This window comes from Canis lupus, chromosome 16 (genome assembly GCF_003254725.2).
Source record: "Canis lupus dingo isolate Sandy chromosome 16, ASM325472v2, whole genome shotgun sequence".
Lineage (NCBI taxonomy): Eukaryota > Metazoa > Chordata > Mammalia > Carnivora > Canidae > Canis > Canis lupus.
In genome coordinates, this window is record NC_064258.1 from 9,459,324 (window position 1) to 9,471,692 (window position 12,369).

The 12,369-nt window shown below is 36.3% G+C and overlaps 1 protein-coding gene across 5 annotated transcripts in view; it reads right to left on the reverse strand.

Annotated features, from left to right (window-relative positions):
- UBN2 (ubinuclein 2) overlaps positions 1–12,369 on the reverse strand; it is an 87,160-nt gene that overhangs the window by 53,291 nt on the left and 21,500 nt on the right. For 4 of the 5 annotated variants that reach the window (XM_025433974.3, XM_049095234.1, XM_049095236.1 and 1 more), the window contains exons 3-6: positions 12,147–12,248; positions 7,422–7,559; positions 6,523–6,626; positions 3,672–4,161 (exon numbers count right to left, since the gene is read on the reverse strand). In XM_025433974.3, the coding sequence (XP_025289759.1) occupies positions 3,672–4,161; positions 6,523–6,626; positions 7,422–7,559; positions 12,147–12,248 (834 nt within the window). The remainder of the gene's footprint in view (positions 1–3,671; positions 4,162–6,522; positions 6,627–7,421; positions 7,560–12,146; positions 12,249–12,369) is intronic. The other variant, XM_049095235.1, reaches the window with a different exon arrangement.

Genomic DNA, 12,369 nt, shown 5'->3' on the forward strand with positions numbered 1-12,369 from the left:
AGCCATGCCTCGGTATTTCATAGAAAGAATGAAAACTGGGTATATGTAGGGGGCAGAAATATATGAAAGTTGTAAGGAAAACTAAACTTCAAGAAGGAGAATCAAAAAAAGTCAAGAGGTTAAATAGTGGGAGAATATTACAAAGTAAGAAAAGAACCACAAGAAGCAACTCCTTATCATACATACATAAGCATTTGAGCCAAAGATGAGTTCTCACCTCCTAAAGAAAAAATACCATCTCATATATCAAAGAAAATATAGAGAAGTCATAGATACCAGTAACTGAAATCAAACGTCTTACTGATGATTTCCTACTAAGGAGTTAGGGAGCAGCTGTATTAACTCTGGTAGGACTACTACAGAGAAGGAGAGAATAGTTTTGTTTTGTTTTTTTAAGATTTTATTATTTATTTATTCATAGAGATGCAGAGAGACAGAGAGAGAGAGGCAGAGACACAGGCAGAGGGAGAAGCAGGCTCCATGCAGAGAGCCTGACGTGGGATTTGATCCAGGGTCACCAGATCACACCCTGGGCTGCAGGCAGTGCTAAACCACTGCGCCACCGGGGCTGCCCGAGAATAGTTTTTAGTATATAAAATATGACAAAACTTTTACAAGATTGTAACACACTTACTACTAACCAATTCGGTTTATGAAGTGAAAATGGCATAAACACAGCAGACGGGGAGTGCCTGAATGCCTGCCTTTAAGTCCTGACTTTGAGTCATGGCTCAGCCCTTTAAAAATTATGTGGCCTTGGGCAAATCATTTAACTTTTGAACTTTAGTTTCCTCATCTATTAAATAGAAGAATATTACCTGGGCAGCCTAGGTGGCTCAGCATTTTAGTGCCACCTTCAGCCAAGGGCGTGATCCCGGAGTCCCGGGATTGAGTCCCATGTCAGGTTCCCTGCATGGAGCCTGCTTCTCCCTCTGCCTGTGTCTCTGCCTCTCTCTCTCTCTCTCTCTCTCTCTCTCACTCTCTGTGTGTCTCTCATGAATAAATAAATAAGATCTTAAAAAAAGAAGAAGAAGAAGAAGAAAGAAGGAAGAAGGAAGAAGGAAGAAGGAAGAAGAAGAAGAATACTATCTACCTCAATTGATTGTTGGAGGATTAGACTATACAGTATGTAAAGTACACTAACCCCAATCAGGGTGCTGTCTCCTGAATGGTAAATGCTATATGAAACACAACAGCACTGCACTCAATACAGAGTACAGATTTCTGCTAAATAAACAAGAGCTATATTATTAATAATATCTTTAAAAATGTGGATCAGGATCCCTGGGTGGCGCAGCGATTTAGCGCCTGCCTTTGGCCCAGGGCGCGATCCTGGAGACCCGGGATCGAATCCCACATCAGGCTCCCGGGGCATGGAGCCTGCTTCTCCCTCTGCCTGTGTCTCTGCCTCTCTCTCTCTCTCTGTCTCTCAGTCTTTCATGAATAAATAAATAAATAAAATCTTTAAAAAAAAATGTGGATCATATCACTAACACTTTTTAAAACCTAGAATAAAATAAAGGTTTTTAGGGAACCTGGGATAGTAACATGGGATAGTAAAAAGCACATATTTTGGAGTCAAGTGAACCCTTGTGGCTAAACTCTGGCTCTACCACTTACTAGCTGCATGGACCTGACCAAGCTATTTAACCTACCCCAGGTTTCTTAAACCATAAAAAGAACTAGTACCTATATTTCCTACACAAAATAGCTGAGAATATTAAATTAAAAATCTATTTATTACTGAAACTATAGATTGAATACTTTTCGAAAAATAAGCACAGAAAATAGCAAAACAATGAAAATGAAAGAGAAGAGTAATGAAACAGGATAAAAAAATGACTAAGATTATATAATTTTAACAATTGTAAAAAGATAAAATCATCTGTTAAAAGATTCAGATTAGATCAATTAGGAAATAATATGCTGTTAAGAGAAAGTGCTACAATAAAGAAAATCAAAGAGGTTGAAGATAAATGATGAGAAAACCTGTAAGTACCATGTAAAAATAAAGAGAAAGGAGTCTATAGTAAATCAGACAAAGCTAAATTTGGGTAAAAGGCATTAATTATACAAAAAGTCACCTTCAAATGATAACGATTGCAAAGATGTAGCCATCCAGAATTTTATAGGTCAAACATCATAGCATGGAAATAAATAAAGCAAAAATGACGGTAAACACAATTTATAATCTAAGAAATACAATGAGATATTTTAACATACTTCTCTACGTTCTAGACTAATGAAGTACAGTAAAATAAGTAAAAATACAGAGGAACTAAGTCACTACTGCAGAAGAAATGCTAAATAAAAAAACTGAAAAAATACAGAATTATTAAAAATAAGATCTGTGGGCCAGTTACTGGAAAAATCAAATAAATCAAATACTCCTCTAATCAGTTATTTATAATTTAGGAAAAGTTACAAGAAATAAATATAATATAAAGATGATTAGTAAATTTTAAAACATGACTTAGGAAAAAAAAAAAAAAACATGACTTAGGTTGGGTTACCATAATCCCAGGAGAAAGCAGAGAGCTGTAGAATAGTCCATTACCATCCCATTAGTTATTTTTTATAATAGTATAATATTTGCAATTGCATGGATTAAAATCCAGAAAAATAAGTAGTTTAATAGTGGTTATCTTTGTTGGGGATGGGGAGTGTCATATTACGGGGGATCTTTCCCTATGTATGATAATACATTTTGTATTGTGCATTTTACTTTTACAGTTAGGGAAAAAATGAGAACTAAAATATAGCATGGGTTCAAATAAACACACTAAGGTAATCAAGAAGGGCATTTTAAGCTAGGTTTGGCATGTTATTTTAAGTCAAAATACTATCTCCCTAGACTAAATGGGTAAGTGTGATGACATTCATCTGGATTTGTAGCTAATTAAACAAAGATTATGAATCCAAGTCCATCTGGAGAGGTATCTAATGTGACATGCTTAAACTCAGCTCTCAGGTTTGTCCTAATGGGAACACAATGCATGCTTACTAAACAATGCATGCTTACTAAGCTGGAAAGGATTAGCTGGAAAAAGCAATTATAAAATAACTGGATGTCAATATAGTTTGGACCAAATTTAGGTATACTTTTGTAATGTCTATTATAAAACTATTTGCCTATACTTTCCCTCTGTTGTCGTTACACAACTTTTTTTATAGTAAAAATTGTATTTATGAAACTTATGCTGAAAAACATTTTGAGGATGAGGGGCGCCTGGGTGGCTCAGTTGGTTAAGCGTCCAACTCTTGATTTTGGCTCAGGTCATGACCCCTGGGTACTGGGACCGAGCCCCACATTGAGCTCTATGCCCAGTGGGGAGTCTGCTTGAGGATTCTCTCTTCCTCTGCCCTTCTCACCTTGTGTTCACTTGTGTGCGCACATGCTTACTTTCTAAAATAAATAAATCTTTAAAAAAACGTTTAAGATGAAATGAAATAATAAAAAGTCACCCATATGATTCTATAACTATAGTTACACATATTTCTACTTAAAATCAAAGGCCTATGCATACAGCCAATGCATAAAAGGAAATATAGAAAATTAAAAGTTGTTTATTTATATGGGTGTTGGGACTGTGGGTTATTATTTTTGTCTTATACAAAGCATTTATTATGTTTATGTAGCAAATAAGAAACAAGGGAATTATTACACTTACTACACGGAGGTCTTCAATGCGTTTTTCAAGAAGGACAGGTAGGCCCTCTGGGAGTATAGGCACCACCTTGGGCATAACCTGAGAGGCATAGGTTGGCTGGGTGGTGTTTCCATTCTCACCCCCTGACTCAGAGAGGGGGCTACCATCAGAAGCAGCATCCAGTAATCTGTCAAAGTCAAAATCATCTAGCATCTCTAGGGCATTTTCAGCTTCCTGAAACAGTTCGTGTTCATTTGTGCCAACAAAAATGGGGAGGTCCGGATCAGCACTGTTCAGATTTAAGTCTGAGACATCATTTCCCAACACTACAGCAGTGGATGGGGGTTTATTCAGAGAAGAGGTCGTTAAGTTCACTGGGATTTTAGGGTTAGGCTCCTTCTTTAATGCATCCTTCTCTTTCTGAAATTTTCGTATCATGGCAGCCAGAGAAAGAGAATCTTTGTAACGTTTCTTCTTTTTTTCAGACTTGTGTGAATTTAGAGCTACAACTCTGTGAAGAAAAAAAGTCATCCATTAGGCTATGTATGATTTTAAAGTTTAAAGCTTCATGTAAATAAGTAGGCACAGATGATCAAAACAATCATTTGATAGGTGGAAGAACAAATCTCTTATTAAATTATCCTCTTATCACAGCATCTTCCTCATCATCTGGACTGTCACTGAGGAAAGGTTGAGGGTAAATGGCCATCAGAGTGAAGAAAATGAAAGGACCAAAGTTAACAGAAAGAAACAACAAAATGAATGTCACAGGTTTATGAGAGTATATTAAGTTTTTTTTTTTAAACTTTATTTATTTATTCATAGAGACACAGAGAGAGAGAGAGGCAGAGATACAGGCAGAGGGAGAAGCAGGCTCCATGCAGAGAGCCTGACTTGGGACTTGATCCAGGGTCTCCAGGATCACGCCCTGGGCTGCAGGCGGCGCTAAACCGCTGCGCCACCGGGGCTACCCCGAGAGTATATTAAGTTAAACTTACTACTCTTTGGAATGTTCACATTCTTAAGCATATTTGGTAAAGTAGTCACCTACGAAATTAACAAAGTAAAGAAATGCACTTTCCTCAAAGTGACCAGAGAAGCTCACACAAGCACAACTTCAAGCTGGTACCCCAGGTGGTTTGTGCTACAAACTGCCAAAGAAATACAAAATCTTTCTAGACCCTATTCTATCTGCTACTACCTTCTGATCATTTTCATTTTCCCCTCTGGGAACAGGCATGGGAGGCAATCACATATGTATAATTTTCTATGATAATGTTCTTCCAGGGCAGCCCGGGTGGCTCAGTGGTTTAGCGCCGCCTTCGGCCCAGGGTATGATCCTGGACACCTGGGATGGAGTCCCACGTTGGGCTCCCTGCATGGAGCTTGCTTCTCCGTCTGCCTGTGTCTCTGCCTCTCTCTCTCTGTGTGTCTCTCATGAATAAATAAATAAAATCTTAAAAAAAAAAAAGAAAAAAAGAAATGAAAATGTTCTTCCTACAGAGACCATGGGGGAAAAGTAGTTTCAGTTTAGTTATCACTTTCTCTAGAAACCTTTCCTTTTTTTTTTTTTTTTTTTAAATCTTTTTTTTTTTTTTTTTAATTTTTATTTATTTATGATAGCCACACACACAGAGAGAGAGAGAGAGAGGCAGAGACACAGGCAGAGGGAGAAGCAGGCTCCATGCACCGGGAGCCCGATGTGGGATTCGATCCCGGGTCTCCAGGATCGCGCCCTGGGCCAAAGGCAGGCGCCAAACCACTGCGCCACCCAGGGATCCCGAAACCTTTCCTATATTCTATGGTTTATATGCTTCTACTCTGCACTACTGAATCAAAAAGATGTTTGTACCTTCGAGGAAAGTCCACATTTCATTTATTGTCATATATTCCCAAACCACAATGTCTGGTATACAACAGGTACTTAATAAATATTTGCTGCATGAATAAGCTATGAATTTGAGAAACTGACAAATTCAATAGAAGGCATTATAAAGACTTTGTTCCCAAAGAAGTTTGCTTGTAAATAATGAACTTTTAAAACATGCATTAGTAATATACATATTTTTTTCCTTAATTACTTAAGGACTCCAGGGTCATTAAAATCTCATGTTTATGGGAGGATATTGTACGGAGGTATGTTAATCTCCTTACGATAACCTTTTGAGTATTGATAACCCAAAATTCAGATGCACCTCCCCTACTTAAGGAGAGAAAGAAAATCTAACCTCTCATAGTTTCTGTCCCTTAGTTCCCCTCAAAAAAAAAGCAAGAACAACTGGTAATTTTATGAATGCATGGTATAAACATTTTATTCTTATGATTTAAGTCTTTGGAGAAATTCTACTTGATTTTTAGAGATAATATCATTACCTAAAGTCACAAGCATGAAGAAAAGCTAAATAAAATAAGTGACTTTTTAAGTAGTGAAACAACTACAAATTGCTTACACACATACTAAGACTACCACCAGTCCTCAAAAACTAGGCTTAGTTTTGTACAGAAAGTATAAAAGATTTGTTTGATGTTTATACCATCTTTTCAAACTGATTCTTGTTGGTAAAAAGTTGTAATGAGCAAAATACTTAGTGCACTAATTTGTAAATCTGATCTAAAACATCATGAGTCTCTAAAAAGATAAAGTCTCTACTTATCAATAAATACAATGTTAATTTAGGATGATGAAGCTTTCTACTTACTGATACTTATACTTAATATACATTAATATTAAAATGTTAATAGTTATTGACATTTATATAGTATTAAATTAGATCCAGCTAAACTGAATGAATTAAAGCTAAATATATCTTTTTAAAAGGGCAGCTAGTCATGCTATGACCCTAGTTCCCTTATGACATTTAATTTTACGTACCCCAGTTGTTTGGGTACTTTTTTCCTTGGCTTCTTCTCCTTTTCCCCTTCCTCTTTCCGCTTCCGCTTCTTCATCTCAATATCATCTTCTTTTATTTTGGGAATCTGCAAATGATAGAAGAATGTATCACTTATCTGAGTATCAACAATTTACTCCATGATGTTATCAATCTAGCACCTAAGATACTGTTTTCTCTAGAAGTTCAGTGTGCATTAAGAGTGCTTTGTTATAAATGTAGACTTTGGGGTCTACAAGCACTGCCTGATTTTTAATAAAAATTGTGATGATTCTGGCACAAGTCCTTGGATCACATTTCAAGAAACACTTAAGGACACGCTATTCGTTTCCTAAAACAATATATACACTCCATAGAATTAGTGTTATAAATTACATCTTAGGAAAGGTTAATGGTTTTTTATAATCATTTCTGTACCAAGAATTTTTTTTTAAAGATTTTATTTATTTATTCATGAGAGACACACACACACACACACAGAGGCAGAGACACAGGCAGAGGGAGAAGCAGGCTCCCTTCAGGGACCCCAATGTGGGACTTGATCCCAGGACCCTGGGTTCACACCCTGAGCCACAGGCAGATGCTCAACCGCTGAACCACTCAGGCGTCCTTCTATACTAAGTCTTAACTTACCCTAGAAACAGAAACTTATCCCCCAGATTATTAGACTACATATGGAGAAAGAAGTTTTAGAAGAAAATATAATTCTACGATGTAAATATCAATTTCCCCATATCTATATAATTTTACTTTAAAGCACATAAATAACTACAGATTCATTAAACAATGGCTAGCATTCTTTTTCTTATATTCATAAGTGAATTTAAAAAGTATACCCTATTAGCTGAAAACTCATTACTCTTGCCATGTTGGATAAACGTACTTTGGGTGGCTTGTGCTTTTGGTTGTCTGTAATATCTTCTTCTTCAGTATCTGAAGCTTGGCGAAACTGCAGAGTGCCTGTGTTGATGTAAAAGCCTCCATATTTTGTTGTTAGAGAAGCAGGAACTAATTCGTCATACTATATTAAAAAAAAAAAAAAAGGATTCAGATATATCCTATTATTAACTCTATAAATATATCAAAGAAATTCAATCACTATGTTAGCAACTTCCTTAAATCCTAACTACAAAACTGCACTGAGGATGTTTATGGAATAAATTTAGAAAAAGTTAGTATCTGGGATAAAAATAACCACAGGTTACTCAGAAAGAAAGGAAATTCTGGAATAACGAAGCAAATTCTATCATCTACTAAGAAAAATTTAAAAATCACTGCTACTATTCTTTTTTTTTTTTAATTTTTTTTTTAATTTTTTTTATTTATTTATGATAGTCACAGAGAGAGAGAGAGAGAGGCAGAGACACAGGCAGAGGGAGAAGCAGGCTCCATGCACCGGGAGCCTGACGTGGGATTCGATCCCGGGTCTCCAGGATCGCGCCCTGGGCCAAAGGCAGGCGCTAAACCACTGCGCCACCCAGGGATCCCTCACTGCTACTATTCTTAATGCGAATGATTCTTTTTTTTTTTTAACATTTTTTTAAATGTATCTTTAAAGTGTTCTCTACATCCAACGTGGGGCTCAAACCCACAACCCAGAGATTAAGAGTCACACATTCTACCAACTGAGCCAGCCAGGCACCCAAGAACAAATGATCCTGATGAGGATCAGGATCAATTAAATTAAACAAATTAATTAAAACAGATGACTAAATGTCCAGGCAAAGAATAAATTATATTTCCTACAATACCAGTATATAATTTTATTCATATGGAGATTATAAAGAAGAACAAAGTTATTTTTTCTGTCTTGGCTCTAAACTTTTTGGTGAAAAATTTTTATATGTTTAAAACAAAAATAGCATATGTATTTAAAAAGGAAGTACAAAAATAACTACCTACTTCAGTAAGCATACACTGTAATGAGCCATGTACTTTGCTTGGAGCAAGAGATGCAAATTATCTAAACTAGACTGAAGGTCTGACCTAAAATATCACTTAAGCTGATGTCCTCTAAGCTTGGATTTTAAAGTTTATTACTTCTCACCTGATTAAAATGGACAAAAAACACACATTAAGTGAAAATCAATCTAAACCAAACAATGGAGTCCATAGTGCTTGAGAAAAAGAAAACAAACTACTTATCTAATAGAAGCTAGATACCTGCTACCCAAGGTCCCCAGAACTCTACTTACAGGTTCTTCATAGTTTACATTTTTAAGAAAGTCAGATTTTTAAAAAAATATTTTATTTATTTATTCATGAGAGACACAGAGAGTGAGGCAGAGACACAGGCAGAGGGAGAAGCAGGCTCCTTGTAGGGAGCCCGATGCAGGACTTGATCCCGGGATTCCAGGATCACGCCCTGAGCCAACGGCAGTCGCTCAACCACTGAGCCACCCAGGCGTCCCTAGCCTTAATATTCTTATAGTAACTATTACCTTCTCTATAGTCCTTGTCCATGGCAAAGGAGTTTCCTTAAAAATCTGACTTTCTTGGGATGCCTGGGTGGCACAGCAGTTGAGCAACTGACTTTGGCTCAGGGCGTGATCCTGGAATCCCGGGATCAAGTCCCGCATCGGGTTCCCTACAAGGAGCCTGCTTCTCCCTCTGCCTGTGTCTCTGCCTCACTCTCTGTGTCTCTCATGAATAAATAAATAAAATCTTTTAAAAAAAGAATATTAAGGCTAAATACAAAATTTTTTAAATTTTTTTTTTTAAGATTTATTTATTTATTCAGAGAGAGAGAGAAAGGCAGAGACACAGGCAAAGGGAGAAGCAGGCTCCATGCAGGAAGCCCGATGTGGGACTCGATCCCAGGTCTCCAGGATCACACCCCAGGCTGCAGGAGGCACCAAACCACTGCGCCACCAGGGCTGCCCTAAATACAAAATTTTTGCTTGTAACCTTTATCCATTTCAATTAAATGGTAAATAGAAAGAATTTCCAGTTTAATCATATAGAATCAAAAAGAAATGAAGTGGAGGGCGGGAAAGGAATGAATTGCTTTCTTGTTGCTTCATTTGATGGGCTACTCTTAAAAGATCCAGGAGTAAAACCTTCAGAAAGGGTCTGGTACTATCTGTAAGCAAAGGAGTGATGTGCAGAGTAGAGAATTAGAAGTGAAATGACTCTATAGTAATTATTTTTGGAAATGTGTAACTGACAAACACATCTGTACTTTTTGCTTACACTGCTTTAAAATTTACAATCCTCCTTCATATAAATTATTTCACTTGGTCCTCCTGATACCTTTGAGGCAAAAAAGACAAGTATTATTCCCATTTTGTAAGTGAAAACCAAATTTAGAGGTTAAGAACCTTGCCAGAGTAATTTTTTTAGCTTATGGTAGCGGCCCTGGCTGTATTCCAAACTATCTACTACACTAAGCAGCTTCTCCACCAGGAAACACCTTCATCACTACCTTACAGGGCAACATGGGTATATTTAACATCTGAATGCTGCAGTATTTTACTAAGCATTTCCTATTGGAGCACCCTTCAGGAGAACAAGCTCTCTATGCATATATAATTTAGCCTTTTAAGTAGAATGTGTTAGGAAGCAATGGAATACTGAACTTGAAAATCAGAAGGCCTGGATTTAGATCCTTTGTCAATGACTGGTTAATTGTGACTCAGAGGAAATCTCTTAACATCAATACTTTGGGATTGTGTAACAGTGACAACACTACTTACTCCAGGAAGTTCTAGTGAAATTTAAAAGAAACAACCTAAATAAAAGTGTAACTCATGCCTGGCATTACTATTTATTAATAAGAAAAAATTTTTTCCTTTCAGTCTTTACAAAATTTGGCGGTATCAGTGACACTAAACATAATCTTCAAAAGCATTTATTTTCAGGTATCTATCGTAATAGGCAGTACATGAGGCTGACAATTATTTAGAACTGGATTATTTTCACTATCAAATAATTACAAACAACGAAAGCTTACTGGTAATACAATCAATGAAAAGAACAGAAAATCATTTGTTGGATTATAATTGTTTTATGTCTGAAATACCTCATAAACAGAACCCAATAATCTGTTTAAGATAATAATGCAAAATTATTTGGCAAGTCAATGAACAAGCTGTATTCTAATTCAATTTCCTCTTACAAAACAGGAACCTACCTTGGCCTCTAAATGTCAATAACTAATTATAAAATTTTTATGCAACTTAACCTACAAAATTTGTCCTTATTTATTAAAATGGTAGCTTTCAAATTTTGTTCACCACCACCCAAGTGGAAAATACTTTACGCATCAAAACCCAGTGCATGCATACACACATATACACGTAAAAAAAAACCTCACATAATCTACTATGATTTACTATGATAGCTCCTATTCTATTCTACTTCATTTTCATTAAAAATGCTGGCCATACTCTCTAAATTGATATATAATCCAGTTATGGGTTCCAAAAGTCAGTCTGAAAAACACTTTATTCAAATATTCTGACTGTAGCAGAGAAAACTGGGTAATGCTAAAAGATTTGCTTAAAATCTCTAGAAACCTAGTTAAGTCTAGAATCTAGGAATTCTGACTTGTGTTTCATGTCAAGGTCAAGACTCCTAAAAACATCCTATCCCTTAACCTACAAAAAGGTTTCTCAACCTTTCTGGTAACAAGAAGACTTCTCTACTCCAAAATATTGTCAGTATTTTACTCCTATAGACCAGGTTGCCCCTGATATGGTAAACCAGTTTATGTCAGGACACTAAAATAACTTGGGAGTATGACAGGGTATCCACTATGCCTCCTGCTGAAAGTTCTACCCAGCAGTCTCCTACCACTATATGCCTTATCATCATCTATATTACCAAGGAGTGTAGTAAGAGGAAAAAGAAATACTAATTTGTGGGTGGTACTATAATGCTTACCTAGGCATCACTTTTTGTATATTCTAAGTAATCACTGTACAACACAGAGGATATCATAAGTCAGGGTTTAGATTACTCTAGTGCACTAAGAATGTAAGAACATATACCTTATCTGCCCCTAAATATGATATGCCCTCACTCATTTGCTATGTGGTCAATGGACTACTACAGTCCTTAAATGCTTTCCTAAATTCCTCATTCTTTAAGAGAAAGACGACTCCAGGGGAAAAGCTGTAGGGCTTAATCAAAACAGACAGGGATAAAAGTTGGCATTCAATCACCACCAATGTAATAATGCTTGGCAGCAATAAAAAGAAAAAAAAAAGTACATTTTAAAGATGTCTGCCAGATTAACTTCAATCCAGGAGCTCCAATCTTCAAATTTGTATGGGTTCTTATCTAGAAGTCATTTGGAAATGCACCTGCCCAAGTTTGGGAATATCAATAAAAATTCAAGATATAAACACCCTTGATCAATAAATCCCACTGCTAGAAACTTATCCTATACATATATTTTCATTCTCTAATTATCTTACATATTTACTCAAGTACACAAAGATAAATGTATACAGATGTTCAATCATTTGTAAGCACAAAAAAGTGAAACAATTTAGATGTACAACAGAGGATTAGTTAGTAAAAACAAATATTGAACTATTTTAGTAACTTTATCGTTGACTTCTATCCCAAAGAATTGCTGCTATATTAAAGATACATTACTCACAGCCTCTGAGTTATCAATAAATGGATCTGTCTCATCATAGCCAAAGCCTATATCAATTAAATCTTGTAGCCGATCCTTCCGGTGTTTACGGGGTTTCCCACCCTGCAAAAAACAGATATGTTAGACTGATGGCAGTTCTCATGCTGTTTCCATAAACTTAAAAAATACCTGTCAGAATTCCAAATAATTTCTGTAGACAATCTCCCCCTCCAAGAGGCTGAAT